The 25,443-nt window shown below is 27.4% G+C and overlaps 1 protein-coding gene across 4 annotated transcripts in view; it reads left to right on the top strand.

Moving 5' to 3' along the window:
• LOC100164789 (serine/threonine-protein kinase BRSK2) overlaps positions 1-25,443 on the top strand; it is a 129,052-nt gene that overhangs the window by 50,738 nt on the left and 52,871 nt on the right. For all 4 annotated transcript variants that reach the window (XM_029491964.1, XM_029492029.1, XM_029491978.1 and 1 more), the window contains exons 3-5: positions 9,243-9,328; positions 14,721-14,861; positions 23,492-23,642. In XM_029491964.1, coding sequence (XP_029347824.1) covers positions 9,243-9,328; positions 14,721-14,861; positions 23,492-23,642 — 378 coding nt within the window. The remainder of the gene's footprint in view (positions 1-9,242; positions 9,329-14,720; positions 14,862-23,491; positions 23,643-25,443) is intronic.

The following is a 25,443-nucleotide window of genomic DNA, read 5'->3' as shown; positions in this document are numbered from 1 at the left end:
AAATAACGTAGTTCCATATCAAATTTGTATTTATGCGGGAGAGTGTAATTCCCCGAAAATAAATCACCTGTATTTTTAAATTTTAAAAATTGTATACTTATAATATATTGTCTATTTATATTTGTAATAACTAATTACTAATAAGGTATATAGTAACTGGCCGATAGGTTTATTATTTATATTACAGTGACTGGTGAGTGGTAAGTGGTGAGTGATGACTAGTAACTATTTGATAGTTTTTATATTTTCGAACTTAGTGAGTTGGTAATAAAATATACTAAAATAATATAATATAAAATAATATCAATAAATAATAAGAAATAACTAATTAGTAAATACTTAATAGTTGGTATTTTAGTTGTTAATATTACAAATTATAATTATTCATAAATCAAGTATAGAATCCTCTAGATTTATCCACTACAGACTCTAAGTTAGGTATGGTATATATAATATTATGTATGTAATAATATGATTATCAACTATCATTATTTATTAGATTGTTTCCACTATACATTACTTTTTTAGTTCTTTAGAAAAAAAAACCATATTTTTCATTCAATTTTTCAATTTTTTCAGGAAAAAAACCAGTTTATTTCGTCAAAAACCATTTTTTTTCGGAAATTTTGATCCCTAGTTTTTGCCTCTAAAGAAAATGTATTGAACAATTTATACTATTGAATATTGAGGCTAAAATAGAAATGTTTCTAGTAGCAAATCGGATCTAGAACTTATTAGTAATTCGGGGTATAAGATTCTAAGTAGATTTCTAAATAATGAAGAAAAAAAATGAATGGATTTAAACGATTTTCCCCAAAACAAATTTAGTTATTTTGTGGTAATCCAAAAAATATTAATCGCAAGAACTTAAATTTCTCACTATTACGTAGGTATATTTTTTTCCACACACAATACTATTTTTTAAATATTTGGATATATTGTATCCTAATTTTTTATAAATATTTTAGTATTGACATTTTCAATAAAAATTAATTCTTATACTACATTAGTAATAGAAGAATAAACTACTTTACAAGTACATTTAAAAATATCCTAAAAAATAGAGGCCGTATCCAATTAAAATTTTTTTTTGTGTGTGTAATGATATTTTATTTTTAAAATTTAACACATTTGTAACAGTGACTTCCATGATAAGGTAAACTCTATATCAGTGATAGCCAACTTGCGGTTCGTGCGTTATTTACAAAAACAAAACATTACTTATTAATATTTAGATTTTTTTTTTTGTATACATTTATAAAAATGTTTTAATAGAGCAAATAAATGAATACATGTATAACAAATAAATACGAGTATAGAACATAAAAAAATTGTATACAATATTTTTGGGTTGAAGTATTTTTACCGTGTCTCTTTTTTTAGTTAGTTTTTCAAGACCTTGCGGCTGGTTGCATTGATCAGCTCTGATACGATCATCAGTTAAATTTGAACGATATTTCAACTTAAGTATTTTTATTATTGAATAAAGTTATTCACACAAATATGTCGTTACAAAAATTGGGGACTACAGCAGTCAACGGGGCTTAGCCCTCCCAGCCACCAATATTTGCACCTTTGGATATTGAACATTCTTTAGTGTCATTAACTAAAAATCGATTTTCTCAGTCTATATAGGTACTTACTAATATATACAGCAGAGTGTCTTCTCCGTTTTTTTTTAAATTAAAATATTCTGAATAAGGTTACATAATATTGAGGAAAAATTGTGGATCAGCCGACCTCCCAACCCCATCCTCCTCAAACTCTATCCCTCGTTATAATATTATTTCCATAATACAACCCAAGTACCTATAATAACCTACCTAAGCGTCCCGGTGAATGTGAACTGTTTTGTTTATAAAATTATATTATATTTATAATGAAATTTGAACCGCAGAAAATGGCAAGAGATGCAAAGGTCTATACAAAAGGGATACATAAACAGTTTATATTTTTTTAATTTACTATTTAGCGAAAAAAATTTATAATTAAAATATAAAGTATACAACGGGCCGTGATTCAATTTCGAAACTAATATATAATATGTACACTGTTTGTTAGGTAAATATTGCACTGTATGTAATACTTAAAAACCGCAGGGGCTAGATTTGATACAACATTACTCTGTCTAGTGCTTCACTTAATTAATTTTTAATTATTTTCGCCATATTAAGCGGATGTTCTATTGATGAACCGGTACAATTAATTTATTAATCAGTTTCAAATAAAATAGAAAATGCGGAATTTAATATATCATTTTCAAAACGATAATATATTGCATCGTTTACTATACCTACCTACCTACCTTATTAGGTTGCCTACCCTTAATTAAAATAATATGTTATGCCTCCGTTTCACATTTGCAAGTTTGATATATTATGCTGTTACAGTGACTATTATATTTGTACGCTTAAATTTGCAATTTTTTACTGTAATGATTATACTTTTCTGTGTTTCTAGAAATATGTTTTATTAATAATCAGGTTTGATATGCATTACTGTAGAGGAAATTCTTTGTTTGTTAAACTCCTCTGCAGAAATTGAACAACTCGTGATATATAAGACATAGGTACCTACGCCAACTGATTCTGAGAAATATTTATTGTCTTTAGTCAACAAAATCAATCAAAAATTAATAAATTATATAATGTTTTATGTATTTCATTCAGCGAAAATGTAATATGATATCTGTATGTCTGTATACGAACATTTCTTGTTTTAACAAGACAAGCAATAATTTATTTTTGTTTGTAGGTTTGAATATCCAATTTCGTCAAAATTTGAACTTTGGATGTTAATAAAAAAAATGTCCAAATATACTTTCCATATTTTTATTTTATTACATAATCTGAAAAAATCAAATAATATATAACATTTAAAGTGTATGAATAGCTTTAAATTAGCTTAAATGTTTTTGAATTGTCACCGTTTATAGGAAATTATAATATTAATAATAGAGGAATAGTGGAATTTCAATTGCTGTGGCCTGTGGATTATATATTTTGAACTATAGTAAAAAAACGAAATCAATCTTCTCAAAAGTTTGTGTTTCATAAACATAAATATTTCCATTGTTTTCTAATTATCTTAAGTTTTTCAAAATTATTATTTAATTATAAATATTAAAAGCAGAGGGAATTTTCTATTTTGGGCGTAAGTTTAAAGTAACAAATAGATGAATTTTTTTTTTCAACAATAACACGATCAATGTTGATGGTTAAATGGAATCTTCTTCAAATCGTCCTAAGAAAAAAATATTTAAAAACCACTCCATTGGAAAGTTTACTCAAGATCTAAAAGGTGTATAGGAAATCGGTTTGCAGAATATTAAAAGTACTAGAACATCGAGAAAAAAAACTTTATTTTGAAATTCTGTACAATATGCACTAAGAAAACAAACTTTTAAAAAAGTTACCGGTCGTTTTAGATTTTCTGCGAGCAAGCAATTAGATTTAATATTATTGTTATTTTTTTTCGAAAAAAACAAACTTAACTTTTTATGCCTATCTACGAAGGGCCAAATATGTTGTTCCATTAATAAGACGTATCTTTAGTAAATTGAAAAATGAATTGGAGCAATGATTATGATTTGTCGGGATTGAAAATTGTTCGTATTAAATGGATACTTAGAAAATCCCAAATAATTGGAACAAAAAAAAGTGAACTTCTCAGTAAATTCGTTATATCTCAACTATAGTATACCTACTATACTAACTTCTATGTATTCGATATAGATAGTTTTTAACGATAACATACTTATATTTTCTATTGTAAAATGAAATATAAAAACATACTTTAATTTACTATACAAATTAGTATGAGATTGGTTATTTAGCAATTTTATATGTGTACTCTTAATTTTCTCTTAAATTTAGCTACTATACTAACAAAAAAGCTTAATAACGGTTTACAAAAGTAAAAACAAACATTTTGAACATCAAATTACAAAAAACAATAACAAATTTATTAAAAAATACGTGACATTTTCTCAAAATTAACCTCTTTCAATTTAAGTGTTTTGCTCTAAAATCCCACAAATGCGTTAATATGTTCTAATTGGATAAACGAAATAATTTTATAATTTAACCTACAACATAATATCGTAATGGGACATCAGGGCACTTGTAAAAATACTGTGCATATAGTTTGGTATTAATTAAATATATTTTAGTCTTAATATTTTTTAAAGTCTCATGAAAATGTATGAAGTCAAACCCATAAAAAGGAGATAGCTAGCGTCATTTAACGCTACATTTATTTTAGGTACCTAAATAAACTGTGAATTAATTTTATAATTATCATAATAATAATATGATACAATACTATATCTACCTAGTTGTTACTATTATATAATATATATTATAGGTATATATTTTATTAGGGCACAACTATAATTTCAAACTTAAATATAATAAATATGTCAATCCGCCATTTTTTATAATAATATGTCATACCTGGATAAAACTATACAACATTGAAACATTTAAAATGATTTTTTAAGGCAGCCAGATAAGTTTTAATATTAGGTGGTTAAAATTAAAAATTTCAAAGTTATATAATAGACATTGTGTCATTGTAGGTAGTAACACGTAATACGTCAGTTAAACATTATATAGATGAAAAATAAAATTACAAACTTGAGTAGATTTATTTGAGTTTGGAAATCTTTGACGATAACTTTCCATTAGCTACTTGAAAATGATATTCTCTTCGTAATTTGATAAAATTGAATTAAAATATTTCATATCCATTCGAGGGCAATCCCTCGTTCTGCGTTAGGTACTACTTTTAAATTCTTTTTCACATTTTTTGAGATATATACTCTACGTCCATTTTCAATGTAAGTAATTGGATTTTTTAAGAAGTTAAGAGACAAATGATATTTGATATAATAAGTTTTACTTATTGAAAAATGTATAGCAAATCTTATAATTGCATGCATTTGTCCATCTATTGATCTGATTTGGAGAATGGAAGATCTCCTTCTTTGAGTAATTATTATGAAACCATATTATTTTATTCGGTCATTACATAAGAATGAAAAAAAATGTTTACCAAATATAAGTAATTCACTGAGATCCCAAAATTAGCAACAAAAAAATTCAATAAGTTTTGAAATGTAATACAAAGTTCATCGTAAGTTTTTCTTACAATACCTAAAAATATTTCGAAAGTCCATTGTCACAATTTCATACCTTATGAGCGTAGTGCAGGTCCGTCATTACCTTTTAGAGCAGTAAAAATGAATACATTTTAAACGTTGGAGGTGGTTTCTGGTAACAAGTTGAATCTAGTTGGATCTAGATTCAAATTTTTAAAAACCAGTTTTTGTTAAAATCAATATTTTGTTGTAATTCAAAAACAAATAACTATAGATACTTAACAGTTTCATAAAATACCTAATTGAAATCCCATTTTGAGCTAGTTATAGGCATTCGAAATATTTGATTTTTTGTTTCTAAAAATGTCAATGAAAAATCAATTCTACCTACCATATTATATTATTACTATAATAGTAAAATAAATTACCATAAAATATATGATAAAATATACTTAGGTATAGTAATATAGGCTGACATACCGTCTTCGATCAGAACCGTTTTTCGTATGCATCATTTGAATTACAATAAATTAAACCACACACAACTATTTACAGATACTTCTCAATGACGATAGGTTCACCTACTGTACAGCATTGTGGTAACCTACTTTTTACTATATCTAAGCTTTTGAAGCTGTCGACGATTTATCATTGAATTCAAATCAAATTCACGTTCGTTAAAGTGACCTAGTAATGAATGATGAGGTACGCTCAAAATTTACACTATACAGCTGAGCTAGTATATTTATTTTATATTATTAGTTCTTTTATTAAATTTTAATCGTCTCTCACTTTTTCGTTTCTGTACTCATTTCACACACACGGCAAATAATAAGCTTAGAGCTTTCCGCCTAGCTTTATGATAATACTATGTTATTATTAAGCTCTTATAAACTATTGAGGTATACTTAATTGTGTGCAATAAATTCTGAAGAAATATGGACGGTAATAATATTGAAGTAGTCTGCTGCAGCTGTTACCTATATATAGTTATAATAATCATCTCTAGTCAGAAACTCTTTTAATTGTTTGCTCCAAGTAAAACGTCTATGCTATTATTTGTACGATATTTTATTTTTCGTGACCTCGCAATTCGTACCGTCTTAATTGCCGAAAACAAAATAATATTATCGGAAAAACAGCAGTCGCTGCACCCTCTAATTGCTCATATCTGCGATGTATACGCCACCGCCGAAACATCGTTTCGCGTGGTCGTAGTATTATATTATTAATATTTAATAACTCGGTTCGTGTCTGTGGTTAAAACCATGTAATAATAATAATACCAATAATAATAATAATAATGATCAAAGCGTCGTATGCGCGTGCGTGCTATTTCCGGATATCATTTACATTTGCGTCGCGCAAGAGGAACACGAAATGCCGGCGATATTATATTCTTGGAAGGTTTATTGTTTATACCACCGGAAGGTTTTCTGAGAATCGTGGTATTACGATATTTTGTCTACTAATTAATTAATCTATGTTTGATTATTATGGTAACCGCGAAAAGCCCATTGAAGTTTTGTCAACCGGCGGCAACAAAGTAACTTTGATTGTTTTACAAAGCACCAGCTCCGACGTATAATTTCCCGGAACATAATAATTTATATTTATTTCCATGCAGGTACGATGTTTACTATATAGTGCGTAATAATAACACGGTCGACACACCCACACATAAGCACCCACACGCGTACATCGTATTTAATTTGTTTTGAAGTATCTTCTTCCTCGTGTTTCGATTCACGAGACGTATAATATAAATACAAAGCTGACGGTGACTTATGTAAATGTAACCATTTCCGGTACACCCGGGTTGAACTACTGTATTGTTTTCCATCTTTCCACGACCGCGAAGACCACCATAAGAGGATCAACATCAAACGATTAACTGTCTTAAATACAAAAGCATTTGTCCGCGAGGATGGAAACCGTGCGGGGGATTCGTTCCAGGGCGTAATATTTTCTCAACACTATTTCGGGTGTAATCTATACATCAATAGTCAAATGGAAATCATTTTAACGATCATAATTGAAAATCTCTAAAATATAACATAATGAATAACTAATATAAGCTAGGTAATTACATTTTTTTTAATATTAACTAATGAACATAACAAAAATTACCTTTTTATGAATACAATACGCGTAAAGAATTTTTCGTTGCAAGGGTTACCACACTAAAAGTTCCGTTTTTCCCCCTCCCCCGCCCACTAAAAAAATAAAAATTTGGTCGACTGTACGAGTAATTTAATGATATGCCATATCATATAGTTTATTAGTTTTTAAAATATTTCTCAAATTAAAAAGTGTAACAATGATGTAGTAGGTACGCTATATTAGAATAGAGATAGGTACGTATTATATAATACCAAAATATACTAATACTTATACTTGGCCATTGGATTTTAATCTTGCCCCAAGTGGAATTGTATTTTGCAGGCGCTCTTGTATTCGTTGTTAGATTATTTTGTGTATATTAAGCACTGTAGTAGATAATATGCAAATATGAAATGTAACCGAGAGCTAAGTAATCTCCTTTTTTAATGGTATATCTCATATTAAAATGAAATATTTAAGTTGCACCTCAGGTAATTTCAATGAGAATGGGCGTATATCATTTTTATCCCTGGGTATTTGAGTTCAACTCTGTAATACGTATATATTCTAACCTTGGTCCTAACATACGATGTATTCAAACGTAAATACCTAAAGTCATATGAGATAGATGCGTTCAAAGTTCATACGGCTTATATAGGACCATAGAGGTTACGTGTTCAACCGAGGTGTTTGTAGTACTTATTGTGATAAGCACTGACCGTACAATAAGAAAAACAACACCGGAAACAAGTAAATTTGAGGGGTAGTTTTCATATTTAATCAGCCTTCGCTGTAAACGACTTGACCTGTCTTATAATTATATTATAACAGATATATTGGTACACATTTTAATGATATTAATGCATGATGCAGGTACCTACCTATATATATATATAATTCATAACACATGTAGGTACACGTCATAAAACATATAACGCTATATCGTATTTATTGATATTTTTGTTAGTTGTTATAATAATACGCGCTATTGTCTGGGGTGGATATAAAGGGTAGATCATACGATGGCTTAAGCTGCAGGGAAGGCTTTTTATATTATTGCAGAGATACCTTTCTCATTTATTAGTTGATTTATAAAAATGTGAACATAATGCTTTTGTCTATGGTAATATTGTGTTGATTGATAGTTGATATTTATGGTTTATTACTTAATGTTATAATGTTGTAGAAATCCGTAATAAGATTCTAAACAAATCAAAAAATTGCTAAAAATCACACAAAGAGCACAAATTATATTAAAAAACCACAACGTCCAATTATTTTTAAATTATAATATACAACAAATATAATTACAGCTACCATGACTATTTACATTGTATAATTAAAAATTCTAAATTTAAAGATTTGTATTTATATCTGTGGTTTTGTAGTTGGAAATTTAAAAAAAATATAGGAGAAATTATAATAAAAAATATACAACAATGCGCATATTTTTGAAATAAGTAATTTATTAAAAACAAAAAAAAAGTCAAAAAGACTAAAATAATAATTTAATTAATTAAGTAAATTAAAGCTTATAATAAGCTTCATATTAGACTAGGTAATAGAAAAATATCGTATCTATAAAGTATTCAATATCTGTTGGCATAGTTTACCTATATGCTATTTAGATAAAAAATCTAATGTATAAAATCTATGTATAAAAACTTCAGTCATCTTTACTGCAATTATGTATCCAGATTTTTTAGATTCTGATCAGAGGAATATTTTTTACAACTTTTTTAAACTTTGAGAGTGGTTTCTGGTAGAAAATTGGATATGGTTGGTATTTGGAGACAAAAGTAAACATTTCCAGAACTTAACAAAATAATCCTAAAACAAAAAAAAAAATTAAAGAAAACTCGATATGTTAAGTACAAATCGATTTTGGTTTTTTAGTTTTAATAAACTTGAAATTTTCGGACGTGCGTCGTAGAGCCAACAGATATTATACTAATATCCTAACTATATATTATATTGTTTAAGTTTTTTCGAAGTTAAGCATATTGAAATATTAATATTTGCTTTTTTTCGGTTCCAGGTGGAAAGGGAGATTGCTATAATGAAACTCATAGACCACCCGCACGTGTTGGGCTTGTCAGACGTCTACGAAAACAAACGATACCTGTGAGTTCAATAATTTAAATATTTTGAATGCTTTCGCGCATTTCATTTTATTGGTATTCGATTAAAGTCGATTCCATTATATTTTATAGTCATTATATTCTATTATTATTTGCTTTCAATAAGTTAACCACAGTCATATGTGTGGGAAGAAATACCACCATGTAATAATAACAATAGTATACCTAATATCTATACAATATATACATATTTCTTTATTCTAAAACTGTACCAAAAATATCATTGTAGGATTTTTCCATATTAACTTAACTTAACGAGTTAAAAAAAAAAAATAGTTAACTTGCCCAGGCTTGATTATACCTACCACCAGAAAATTCAATGTGAAATCCTAATCATAATCATAGAATTTAAATGCATAAACCTATGATAAAAATCGAGTGACCCATCGCCTATTATGAGTATTTTGTGGGCAATACATAATGGTAGAACAATAATAATACTATTTGATTTAGTTACTTTATTTTACTTCGTATTTTAAGTTTTAACTTATTGATTTAAGGTCTAAAGCTGGAATGATCTATGTAACACTGATCTTTTGATGTATTTTATCTGAAAAAGGTTCAGCCTTAAATCTTTTTCACCAGAATTTATATTTATATTATTTGAAGGGTTGGGAAAAATAAATTAAAAATAAATACAAATAAATCAGTATCAGGTTTTGAGCAATAAATAAAATACAAAAGAAAATACAATAACTATATAACTTATCTGACTTACAATCCTATAGTTCAAATATCGTATTATATTATTATTACTGAGAAATCGCATGTAAAATTCTACCATAAAATTATGGATTTAACCATTGTGGCACCATTGAGGCATTCAGCACCATAATAACAGCGGCACAATGGTATTAAGCATATTATTTATTACTAGTGTAACAAGGATTTCACAATGAAATCGGTGGTTAATTCTGGTTACGATATTTTCATTTCCATGATTGTCACTTGTAAGTAGGCAATATTTATATATTGATAAATAAAACAGTTATATTTACTAATTACTTTAGTAGTACTTTTTTTTATTACTCAATGATAGCGTAAAGATAAAGTTACTTATTAAATAAAAGATTATACATTTTAATTATTATTAATTTAATGTAATTATTAGGTATACAATGTTTTCTTTCTTAACTTCTAGAAACCGTTAGAGATCTATCACGCTTGAAGGGTGATGCATTTTTCCTAACTTGTTTTTTATAAATTTTCACCCAAGCTGATAATATTATGAAATATGAGGTTTTTAAATTAAAGAAAAAAACAAATTTATTATACGTGGTCCAATGAACAAAAATGACTATCCATTTATTTTCATTCTGCCCTTTATACAATAATATGTATACGCGTCAATATTAATTAATCGTTTAAAAATGCATTAATATTAGGTACAGAGTATTCGAAAACAAATGCGATAGGTCGTATATACAGCTGCTATATAGGTAGTATAATGGTTTTTGTTTTTGGAACGAACGCAGCTTACAGATAAAGTAAATAATGACATTCAATACCGTCCGAAAAGCGGACTGGATGTGCATTAATATTTGTCCAATGAATGAAATAACGCAAATATAAGGCATGTAAAAAAAGTAAACATCGGTGTACGGTTTCAATGATATTGTCGAGTAGGTGCGGTACAATATTATGTATTATGTATAGGCGTACATATGATATCTTTGTTGGTTTTATAATTTGTTTACCAATCAAATGTTATAATGACTTATACATGTATGAACGTTTGCTGAACAATTGTCGTCGTTTAATATTTTATGAGCGATGGGATGTTATTAAGCTAGTTAAAATAATAACCAAAACAACCTAGTTAGTAAAAAACAAAACAAAACGCAAACGAAAAATATTATTTATGGTCATGAAGATTCATAATGTAGCTTGTAGGTAGATAAAGATACGATAATCATTAATCGCCACTAAAAATCTACACAGGCGTATTTACAACCTGACTGCGATTGGTATATGATCTCGAGCAGTCCATAGGCGCAAATATCGTTTGGGATTTGGGGGGGGGGGGGGGTTGCTAAAGCCTTATTTTGATAATTTTGAATAAGCTCAAAACAAAATGTAGGAAATGTTTGGGGGGGCTATGGGCATTTTTAGGAGGGCTTAGCCCCTAAAACTCCTTTCCCTATTTGCGCCTATGTCGAGCACATTACTTTTTCATTAAGAAATAGGTAAATTCCAAAATTTAATTAGGTATATACAAACGCCCAGTCCACAAAAAACTAAATACCTACCTATCTATGGAAATATAGAGTATAACTGAAAAACCAGACGAATTATTTAACTTTGTTCTAATCCATATTAAAACATATTTATTTTTTTAATATCAAAAATTTTAAATTTAAAATTGTACTTTTAAATTCTTTTTGCTCAAATTCAAAATAACCAATTTGTAAATATAATTTTTACACAAATTTTGGTGGTGGATGCATAATGAATAATGCATAATGGATTCAGGATGCAAAAGTGTTGTTCTGCAAGGAAATCTAAATATTTCAGCCGAAAACCCTTCGTCTAATCTATAACGCCCCTTATTATTTTAAAAACCAAATACTATTCAGATCTATTCATTACATAAAAACGGTAGAAAACACAGCCATCTATATTATATTATATTGTCGTTACCACATCTCACTCCTAAACCACAACAATTCAGTTATATAACATGAAAAACAGCTTTATAACATCAATAATGTTATTTTTAAATTAACAAAAGTCAAAAACCAACTATTTTACCCATTCTATAAAAAAAAAATATATTTAAATTTTAAAAATCAAATTATAATACTGGTAGTTACATTGAAGAGATGATTTATCGATTCTCTCATGGTTTTGTCAAGCGTAAAGAAAAACTACCGAAGGGTTGCAGAACAGTCGAAAGTTTACAGTGAACTTTACGACATTGGGTAACCGTTTTTAATACGAAACCGATTGTGATTCCTTCGATTATAATTCAAGAATAATAATAATCAAAACTTAAAATTTTTAACAAATCTCAATTTAAGTGAATATACATGATAATTGGTTTTTGTACCAACAATTATGTAGATTTTAAAATTGAACGTTTTATTTTTGTTTTCACATTGTTGTACTTGTATATTTAAGAATATGTTATAACTGAACATGTAATACAAAGTTACCTTGGGAGTTATCTAGAGAGCCCACGAATTGCGGCCCGTAAAAAAGGTATATACAAATTGCGTCCCAAAAAATCCAGGACGTAATTCATGTATTTTAATCAAGGGTTCTTAAATAACTAACAAAAATAAATAAATAATAATAATCAAAATGTCAATCAAAAAATTGTTTATCAAATACGTTAAATCACTTAGATCTAGTCAAAATCAATATAGTCCATAATAAAATAAATAAATAATAATAATAATGTTAATAACCAAAATGTCAATCAAAAAAGTTAAACCACTTAGATCCAGTCAAAATAAATATAGTTCATATAGTATAATAAATAAATGATGATAATAATAATTATAATAATAAATAATAATGTTAATAATCAAAATATCAATCAAAAAAATTCCAACGTTGAATATTATTAGCCAAACATTTGTAAAAACAGAACTTATTATACTTATCAATTATTTTCAAATGTTTTTGTTTTTCACTTATAATATCTTGCACTTCTATTTTAAAACAACAGTTATCACAGCTCACATAGGTTTACGAAAAAGTAACGAACGATGACTGAACTGCAGTAAAAGATATACTAAAGTCAACAATTATTAACAGTAAATACTGTACCTAATCAAGTATTTTATATCAGCTTGGTAAATCAAGAACATTGCGAAACTAAATGCTATACACATATAAATATAATACAAAGCTTTACCGATATAGTGTAGGTAGAATAGTGGTTGTGTTTTATTGTTCACGATGATAATAAACAAACTTGCTTATTATTGCTTATCGATCAGGGATCGTTAACAAAATCCATCATTGTCGTAATTTATATTATTATCGAAACATAATATCAGAGCCCAGGCTACCTTATAATTAACTGGATAATTAACACACCATGGAGAACCCATTAAAATGAAATAAAACTCTACTACCTAACCAATATATAGTGGGACGCAATTCGTGTAAACCTTTTTTACAAGACGCAACCAAGGTGCCCCGGTTATCTAGGGCTTAGGCTAATCTTATCGAAATTAAAAAAATAAAATATATGATTAAATATTACGTACAGTTCAACACGAGGTTAATCACATAGCACATTTTTTACAAACTCGATACTTTTTTATTTTATGGATTAAATTAGTTTTCTTGAATTTTTAACAGCAAAATATTTGATAAAATTACTTTTTAATCTTAAATAACATTACATTTTATTTTAATTCAGTTAAACACCATTATTTATACACTTATAATCAAGGCACGATAAAACAGCATTCTGAACGGCCCAGTAAGCCGACAACCGTTAAAAATATTTTTTTTTTATAATAAATATTTTATTTGATGATATATTTTTTCCAATTCTATGATATTTATGTTACGCGGACTGAGCTAAACGACACTAATGGCCAACATCTGGCCAATGAATCTTGCAGTTAAACTCCAAACATATAGGCCGTGGCCCGTGGCTTATTTTATTTCGAAGACACGATTTATATAAACATCGTTTGTGTTATTTGTTCTTAGAAGGGATGTAATTTTCGCCAAAAACAACCAAAAATAAAATAAAAACTTTACTACTCATCGAAAAATCAATTTTGGTCATTTACACCACATAAAACTCGATAAAAGGGAATTATTTAATTCTGCGTAATCTTGTAACTAGTACCTAATTGTAATTTGCAACATTTTTCATCTTATCAAAATTTTAATTTGCGCCACTTCGAAATAATTTATAATAATAATTTTTTAACTTTTAATATGTATTTTATTATTTTGTATTTTTTTCATTAACTAAGTTAATTTTCCAACTTAAGTATACTTTTCAAGAAAATTTATAAAAATGTAAGCTAATTAGTAAGAATAGTAGTTGTAGGTTCCTATAGTGTAGGACTAAAATGAGCAATATTTCAGACAGTAATAAAATATGTAAGAACCAAGAATATTATAATTCATTGTCCAATCGTACATGTTGTTAATAGCCCATATTATTTATTCACATTTTATATTTTATAACTGACGTGTGCTCAGTAAATGTATAACATAAATTATTCTAATAATTGAAATTAAAAGTGTAAAAACCATGTAATTTCGTTTTAATTAAAAGTACTAAAATTGGCACAAATAGTATCATCTCCTCTTGAAAGTGATTACGTTTTCGACTGTACCTACAGCGAAAGAGCCTGATAACAGCAGTTGTATAATAATTATATTAATTTCTATTTCAGATACTTGATACTGGAACACGTGTCCGGAGGCGAACTTTTTGACTACTTAGTTAAAAAGGGAAGGCTGACGCCCAAAGAAGCTAGAAGATTTTTTCGACAAATCATCTCTGCATTAGACTTTTGTCATAGTCATTTAATATGGTAAGCATGCATTTCGTATAATACTAAGACGTAATAATACATTTATCTTGTAGTTAGCCATGTATATGTAAACTGTTCTATATTTATTAGTTATAATAATTACACACTAATTACATTATAAAATATATGAATGCTGATTGCCGAACAGTTTTTAAAATTAAAATTTGACTATCACATATGTCTGCACTAATTATTCGGTTTTAGAATTTATTGAGCCATTGTCTAATGCAAGACATAATATAGGTAGGTACTTAATATACTTAAATATTATATGTTACCTCTTACCTACCTATATTTAATATAATTTCTTATAATTGAAGAACGTATTGGATATACTCAAATATATAATAGTGTAATAGAGTTCTTACATTTCAGCAATGATATATTTTCTATTTTATGCAAAGGCTTATATTATATTAAATATAATAGTATTTTATCGTTTGTTAGACCCAAAACTTTAGGTGAAAAAAGACTATAATAAAAAATGTCATTAATATGTACTTACCCACTTTCTAATCCTCTTAGCCACTATTACGTACAATAATTACGGTTGAGTTGTATAGGATATAGATTTCTCTAAAAAAACTGGTGAAAAGAAATGTAACGTATACTAATCAATAAAATTATACCTATTTAAATAATTTAAGTTTAAAAATAATATACACACTATACAGGCATAATATATGTATTTATATTATAAACTGTGAAAAATAAAAAAAAAAACAAGTAAACCTAATGTGAAATAATAATAATATAAAAAATAAAACTTTTTGAAATAATGAATTAAATTCGTTCTACATTTTTAAGCTCTTAGTTTTTCGATAGTGAAGTTTAGGATAGTTAATACATTGAAATTACATTTCAAAAAAAAAAAATCGTTAGAATGTTAGATCACACAGGAAATAAATACTCGTAAGTTTATATGTTTGTAATGTGTATCACATATTTTATGTATTTTATATGTTTATAAATTGCTTATGTTGCGTAAAATATAATCTATACCCATATGAGAATTAATTTAAAAATGTTTTAGTATGTATATTATGTCATAAATACATTTTAAAATCATTCAAAAAAATTAAAATCATCTTAGGTTTTATTAATTATGTTACATCAAACATTGCTCTTTCCGGTTATAAACACAATTCAAGATAAATCGTTTACAGAAGGAACCTTACAATCAGTGCAATATTTTTTGAATATTTAATCTCAATTCTTTTCGTACTTACACTCAAATTTTAGCTCACTAATTATATCATATCAACAATTCACTAAATAAGCTTCTTTCAAGGCACTAACTATTTCTGTTTAATTATTATCCGTAACCACAAACCCATTCTGTTTACATAAATTTATAGTTTTACCATAAAATCGTTACCATTAACGAATTATATACAATACAATATTATATTATGTATTTATCGTGGTTATAGGTGATGATACTGACAAATGATCATTAAATATATTACTACGGAGTATATTATATCGTACAATAATGATATTACAATTTTATTATACTACATAGTAAAAAAAAAAAATACAAAAGTCGCATGTAATATGTTTTAATTAGATTAATTAAATCGACGCATTTAACTGCAGAACTTTACGTCACTTCTGTATAAAACTAAATAATTGTTTGAATATTAATTGCCTGCAGTATAAAAATAATGTGCGAACTCAGTGAACCGTTTTCAGTCAAATTCGTAGATTACATTTTTGCTCTGCTCGTATAATATGCGAAATAGGTCAGTTTGCGAGCGCCAGATGGTATTATTTATAATAATGAAGAGTAGCGTATTATAAGTGAGACGTTATGATAAATGAGACGACTAGGTGTTAAATAACATCTCGCGATAATCGATTTGTAACAAAATATTACTGCAGATGCCAGACACTATCGTTACTGCGACGCATTAAACTGGTGCATCATTAATAATAGTGGGTTCATTTTGATAGGTACCTAACTGGCTACCTAGTTATACCTGCGCCGTTAGATAGTTACAGGTATACAGTCAAAAAATGAATAGTGACTTTAAATAATTATCGTAACGAACAGTGGATAGATGATGTGACATTTTTATTTGGAGAAAAACGAGTCCTTCACTTGGTTTAAAATGTAAATAGACATGTATTTATAGCATTATTGTGAAATCAAAATCGTCTCAAACAGTAGCAAGTTGTCATTTATCGAAACCTTTTTTTTTTGTTCTTTATAAAATATATATTTCACAATCTGTACCTATAAATTAAAATATTTACAATAAGTGAAAGTCATCAATTGTATTAAACAGGTGGTTATTAATTAGACTTGCGTGAAGAATCCATCTCAAAATGGAACTTCATGGCATATGTGTGTGTATCAATCAATTAGGAGATCGCTGCACTATTTTCTATTTAATCGTCTTCCAGGGCCACCTGGGGTCACCTAGAATGGTAAGAGTAGATAGCCCGGAGATGAGAGAGGATTGTGATGGTTGTGGATGTTGGACACAAGTCGTTTGTAGAAGTTTTTATAGCTTCATTTTGTACAGTTTAAATTTAGAGGCCTTTGTGTAGAGTGTGGTTTGAGACATAAAAGGGTGCTTTAGTAATTTGACGGAGACATTTGGATTTTATTAATGTTCGAGGGTTTGGCTGAGTCCCAGAGTTGTATTCCAGGTCCATATTGGCTTTAAAAAAGTTTATAAAGATGAGTTTTATTTCTCAACTTAATATAATATGTTTAGATGTAACAATAGAGGTCGTAATTGTCGAGAGCCGTAGTTATTTAAAGCAAGGCGTTTTTTGTGTATGCGCGTTGTCCATGTTAATCTACGGTATAGAATGTATGCAAAAAAATTTACATTTTGAGCAGTAGAAAGAGGAAGCATATCCAATATGATGGTAAGACAGTTTTTTGCCCTGAGGGTGAAAGTGAATAGATTAGTTTATCGAAACCTAAAATTATATTATACATTATTGTTTGCGTACCAATATCAAAATCAGTTTTAACAGATGTGAGTATGAGACTTACCTTTGAAGTTGAAATAATAGTTGTAATTACTTTTGAAAATATTCTAAGAGTTTTACAATTAAAATTTCAGATGGTGAAGGTGCTTTCACAAACTCTGTTTGATCACGTTTGAAAGTTTCCCGTTTTAGACCCTATATTTATGTAGTCCAGCCAAAGAGATAAATTATGTACATTCTTCCCTCTCATTATGACAATGTCCAATTCGATACACTTCTCGGAATAGGTAAATCTCCTACGCAGCAGATGTCACCACAATTTGGGCTCGCATTCCATTTCTATATAATCGAATACAAATTTTTCCATGAAATTGAGCAGCAACAACTTAATATTCATCATATTGATGACATTTTATATGGAATAATAATATTCAATTGTGGCCCACTTATAAGTATATATATATGCAGTTAAACCTCCTTATAACGGATTCCCTAAAAGACGAAAATCTCTTTAAAACGGAAAATTACAACGGTCATGTATAGGTTATATTTCTTATATTTTAGTCCCATCCTTATAGTGGTGAAATTCCTTTATAATGATGACAAATTGGTTGGTACTCAGTCATTCCGTTATATGAAGGTTTTACTATTTATTTTTAATGTTAAGTTTTTATATGCTTATAGTGAAATATACATAATGTGGTATATGTATACCTAACATTATTAATATCTAATTCCTAACTAAACCGAAATATACATATTTATTACCAAATTAAATTTTTTTTTCAAAATTACTAATTTTATGAAATTTAATTAATAAATAATCGGCCTATGATATAGAAACGATATATATAGATATATTATACTGTTTATGTATAACACAAAATATAATACATTCTTCGTGATTTTGTCGTTAAAATATGCAATACTATAATTTTACATATTTTACTTAAAATATGCAAAAATATGCAGTATAAAAATAGATCATTTGTAACATAATAATAATAATATTATGAGGTGATTTGTGGACATAACTAAACGAATCTGTTTAAGGACGCTGCTACCCTTGTATATTTGAGTTTTTTTTTACGTTATGACATTTTTTGACTTGTTAAAGCACTTACACAAATACACCTCACAAATATCGATAATTGCCATTTTATAAATATAGCTAAAACGTAATATTAAATTTTTATAAAACCACCGTTATTATGTCCGCAAAATATTTGAAAATACCTATGACGTACCTATTCTTGATAAGGTTTTAAATTTTTATTATGACTTCGTAGCGAAAAAAATATTTAAAAATGCATAAATTATTCGATTATTGGAATTTTTATTATTGTTCAGGTTAAATTATACAATAAAATATAGAACGTTATAGTATTCTTCGTATATATCTATACATAAAATAATAATACGTTTAAATTGTTAGTTCTTTTTTTTCAAGGTAATTCAAATAAAGTTTAAAAAGAGAGAGACTGTTTTGCTATTTCTCTGTGGACTTTTAATCCCAGACCTTTGTGAACCACATAACATTCAAATAGCGTACGAATCGCGCACGAATTCCTATTCGAAAACGGGACAGAAATAATTATATGGTTGTGTAAAATATTATTACTATTGTTAGAGCAACGCGGCCAGCCATTTATCGTCAGTCGAAGACAATAACAGTATTATGCGTGTTTTAAAAAATTAAATTAAATCTCCGGTGTTTATTTTACTCTATAATATTATATAACTGCAGCCAAACAGTACGACCGTACACAGTAGAATATGAGTGTTATGATCTTAGTTCTAAACTTGTTTTTTAAATTGTTTAACAGGATGTCAGTGCATTATTAATATTATTGTTTTTTTTCTCTGATGTGGACAATATATAGAAAAAACGTGCATTCACAAAAAAATGGTTTTTCCATCTAATTTCAATGATCCTTACACTCTAAGACTCTGAGTAAAATCATCTATTACAAAAATTGTAGTGTCAAATATTGTCTCAAAAAAATATAATATTTTCCATTTAAATTAAAAAAAATATTTTTTTTATTTTCAAAATTAAATAATAAAGAAACCAATAACTGTGGGTATCCTTTAAAAATATTTTTATTTATAACTTTTTAGTTGTTGATTTTCCTTTAATAGATTATTTAAAAAAAATAAAAAACGATTTAGCGTGAACGCATTTTATCAAGGTAACATAATGTGGGTCAGAGAGAGAAAACAAAATATTCACCGACGTAAATTAGTCTGCACCATATTATTAATAGGTGAAATTGACTTTGCTTGGTTTGATGTTAGCGTATTGAACAATAGTTTTCTGTGTATGCAAATCGTAACATTTTTTGCTTCTAATATATTTTAATATCGCAATATTCAATAATCGATATTATCTCATCGCAATACATAGTATTTCTTATATAGTATTTAATTTTAGTGTTGATAGTGTGATAATAAATACAATTATTTAAAAAAGTTCTCAAATAAGCAATACCATATTTTCCATTATAACTGTGGGCAACCCTGCAGGCAGTTACACCGTTTGCGCCATTTTGGTTATAAATCTGAGTAACCGAAACACCGTGACGAGCCGACTCAGAATATTAATAAATGACCACTGCTGTCAGCTCCAGTGATTTTCTAAAGTTTTCGTCAAATATTAATGAAGACGATGTTGACGACGATGACGTTTGAACCGTATATATAATTTACACATTTATTGCTACATGCGCACATTTTGGTTACCTACGGTTACAGTGTTCGTTGCGGACTTGCGGTTACCTACCTAGGTATTTAGCTACCTATTGAATCTTGTGATAGACTCACATAATATGATGTACAAAAAAATATATCGTTTCAAATTTCATTTCTTATCATGAAGCATGTTGTTATCACTGTTAACATCAACTGCAACGTTTTTGTTTGAATTGTTATTCGATTACGAACATTTTAAAGTTAATTATTATAATAATTTCATATTTTGAATTTAAGATTTAACAATGATAGAACTATACTACAATTACCATAATCGTCTAGTATGAATCTACAACTTTTAAAGACTGTTTTGCAATCACTAACTTATTTTATCTAATAATATTGTGTAAGTTATCAACAATTTCGTAAAAATTATACTTCGGGGCAAAACTGATCAGTTTTTATAATGCTTGATAATTGTTATATATTTATTATAAGTTAGGATTAGGTACACCAACCTAATAATTAATTATTTTATTTTATTAAGAGCAACTTGTGTTGTTAAAATTTGTTTTTATTTAATATTGATTAAGTTATAAATGTATTATAATACATAGGTAGGTAATTTATGAAACCTTTACTACCTACTATAGTTATAATACTTAAATACAATGGTTATTTGTATTTGGTTTAGTAAGTTCCTTTGAATAAAAGGTTAATATTATATTTTTCTCCATCATTATTTTAGTATCTGTTGCAGTATCATGCATCGGTATTACCCCAATACAAATCGATTTTGCCCCAGTATCGGGGCAAAACCGATAAAATGTTAAAAATAGTTAATGATTTGTTAAAAATAAATATGAATGATATTACACTGTATTGTAATTCAATATTGTAAACAAACAACTGTGCAAACAGATCACGTTTATTTTAAGATCCTGAATTATTATGAAAATATTCATTTTTTCAGTCGGTTTTGCCCCGTGTTCCCCTATGTGTTAGGTACATAATAACAATTTTTATATGGTTTTTTTTTAAATTAATTATTTCTGATTATAACTTATAAACTATAATGTAGGCAATAATAATAATAATAAAAAAATTATATTGATAATCGTGTATATCGATACATTGGTTAGTTCATGCGAGTATAGGTGTGAGTAAGTAAATATTTATAGTTAAACAATATTTGTTGAACAATAACTAACAAGAAACACCAACACTTTCATAACGACATAACTCCATAGAAATTAACTACAAAATATAATAGTACGTATTTTTTTACAACTATGTTTAGTATATTATATTACTGTTTACCTATATCGTAAATCTTGTATTATTTTATATTTCAAAACAAAATATTTACCAAGATAACCAACAGTAAACAAACCACACAGTACGCACACAATAGAGTTTTACAAATTAAACACAATTATAAGTTATAACCATAATATATAATATATATTATAGTAGGAATACAGTATAGTAATTTATTATATTATGTATAATATCTTACTACGCTCTACATCGTAATATCATAGTCTGTATCACTTATATAAACAATAAAAAAAGTAAATTAAATAAAATAAATTTTCGTAAAACGGCTTACAAAATATAGGAGCATTCATAAATACTTTTTTAGAAATAAATCGATAAAAAACAAAATAGTTGTGAAAATACTAATTTATGACAATTATATAGAAAATCGGGGTCTATAAATTTTAAAGTATATTTTATTAAATTTGCCAAAAAGAATTAGAACAAAAAATACTTTTCTATAATTTGACCAATTTCGTGTTTCTATATTTAATATTTAAATGTTTTTGAACTATAAAAATAAAAATTTTAATTTTAATTTCCTACAAATTGACTAACTGTGGTGGGGTTATGGAAGCCGAATAGATTCCACATATTATGTAATTGTGGCGGATATTCAAAACATTATACGTATACATGCGACCACTATTATAAAATCACGCATAGATATATCGATGATATCATTGCATAAAAAATTTAATTTTTTTTCTCTACTTATCTATTGCAGCTCTAAAATAATTGTGATTTTTATTCTTTCCTGTTTTTTTTCATATATTTAGATACTAGACACTAGATATATTATGCTAGTATTGGATTAAACTTGGGTTATTTGACATATTGTCGTCTAAATGAATACCTAGATACTTATATATTATTTAGTAGTAAACTAAAACATAGAACTATTCTTAATAATTTAAATTTCTAATTTTATTAATAAATTATTACACTTTTTGTTTTTTACTCGAACTCGAACATTGGTTTCTTATTATTTGTCATTTTCGTTAAAATAACGCTCTAGAAAATATCCCTGATGTCATAAAACTACCAGGATGATTGGTAGATAAAATATGTACTCGTACAATAACATATTTTATTATGATGGAAGAGCACGACAGCGGTGTACCCGATTTGTCTATCCAAAACGCCGTGTGATCGTGATTTTTTGTTGACACCCATTAAGTAAACACTATTATAATAATTTCATCATCACACGTACCTCGAAAATAATAAAAATTGACAGAATGATGGGTCATAAAAATAAAAAAATCGTGTCAAAATCGTGCACCGAGAGTATATATATATACTTAAGTCATCGGTTGTCACATTTTATTCGATAATTGTAAGAAAATTCTTTAGTCATCTCTTATGTCAAAAAGAGATTTATTTGTCACAAGGCTATTAAAGTATGCACTATGCACCCAAAATGATTAATTGGACACAAAATAAATAATCTACTCCTAAAGTGCATAACAATATTATTGGTCGATCGTAATTTTATCGAGAATACAAATGACAATCGAAATCAGCTGTATAATTAATATATTAACACTTATTGTTATCACAATGTTAACAACCTATACAATATATTTTACAATATTGAATATACCGTTTAATATATTTTAGTAAGTTATATTTGACTAATCAGTTGTGTTCAATTTTTATTTCCACAGCCACAGAGATTTGAAACCGGAAAACTTGTTGCTAGACGAAAAGACCAACATAAAAATCGCTGACTTTGGTATGGCGTCCTTGCAACCCAACGGCAGCATGCTCGAGACCAGTTGTGGTTCTCCACACTACGCTTGCCCTGAAGTCATCCGAGTAAGATATTTTTTTCTCCGACGTACCTAATATACAAGAATACAACTATACAAACCCTAAAAGCGTACACTACACTACAACAGCGGCTAGTTCAAATGAATTTCGGCGCTAACGTTATGCATTTCAGACAAACAAGAAATAAAAACTTAAGACTTTTTAATGAACCATCAATACATAATTAATGTGACGATTTTCTCTCTTTGTTTCGAGGGAAGTCTCGGTGGAATATTCGAAGTGTGCGATGGGTGGATCGACTCAGGGGCCCTTTGAGATCCCTCTTCTCTTTGAATTCGGGTCTTGTTTTTTATTTTTTTAATGTATTTTAATTGCATCTTTATATATAATACAATATAACAGTGAAATGAGTATTAAAAAAAAGTTCCATAAAATATATTGTGATCACCACCCTTTTAATAAGTCTCAGATACTGGAGTGTTTTTCCTTTGATGATTATAATTATAATAACACAATTATTAGAATATCATACTAAAGAATTTGTTGTGGTAAAATTCCTTATAAGCGACGATACCTATATTTAAACCACAATACTTGAATCTATTCAGCTGTCTGTTCCCCCAAGTACTTATAATTTACGTACAATATTATGTACTTAAAACCTTGTGATTTTTGTTTTTTATAAAAAAAGAATCGACATCGATACCATTCACTTTCAGAGGAAAAGCATCAATGCTTCCATGCACATCTTAGTATGAAGCTACGCATTGTTTTTAAGTATTTGAGTAAAAGTATATGAATACTTTAAATTGAAACAGCTTGATTTTTTATTATTAAAAATCCCAAATCAAGTTTAAAAAGCGTATTATTTTATCATTTTAAGGTATTAAATGTTTTACACTGGATTGACCTACTAGAGTAGGGTCGTAACTAGTCTATTTTAAGAATACTATAACAAAAAAGAAAAGATTTTGACATTTAAGTATATATTATTAAATTAAAATTTGTAAAAAAAATATATTTTATTTAAATATAATAAAACCAAATTATGTATTACCCGTATTCCAAGTGGGTAGATCAACAATAACCCACATGGTCTCCTATAATGACACTGACTCTAGCACAACGTTATATTTGTTTACTGAGATCACTGACACATTTTACAATCATTTTACATTAGTTGATATATTTAAATATTTAATTAATATTAATCAATATTCCCTCCCACTCTTATGTATCATGCTCGCACAAATACATTATAAAAAACTCAACCAAGCATACTTATCTTATTCGGGTAAAAAGAAAATTCACCATTCACGCAAATACATTAAACACTCATTATCAAATCATTTTTTAAATTATTTTGCTATCGGAAATTATTTTTTTTATTTCAAACACTTACCTTTTAGTAATTACATTGATATTATTTTTTTTAATTTCAAATACATTTTATTTTGGTGGTTCATTATTTATTTTACTTTTTCAATAATTATTTCATGATCCATGATAAAAGTTTCAATCGAACAGTAATATAACAAATAATCGAGTTTGTTTATAATGTATTATAACGTATTTCATTAATTATAATGTAAATATGGAAAAATGTAATTTACCATTGAGCCTATATTGACCTATTAGTTGTATTTTTGGTACGGCACATCAAGTGTTACGAAAATAATACTATTCAACTATTCAAAAAACAATATAATAATATAATATTTAAATTGATATATTTTTTTTAAAGTATTTCGTTTTTTTGTAAAAAAAGTTCGAATAATATTGAATAATTGATGATTCTTTTGAACACCTATATTTATATCATCAAAACATTTCGTCAGAACTACTC

Source organism: Acyrthosiphon pisum, chromosome X, assembly GCF_005508785.2.
Source record: "Acyrthosiphon pisum isolate AL4f chromosome X, pea_aphid_22Mar2018_4r6ur, whole genome shotgun sequence".
NCBI lineage: Eukaryota > Metazoa > Arthropoda > Insecta > Hemiptera > Aphididae > Acyrthosiphon > Acyrthosiphon pisum.
The sequence above is the reverse complement of the archived record's forward strand: the minus strand, read 5'-3'. Positions and strand labels throughout refer to the sequence as shown.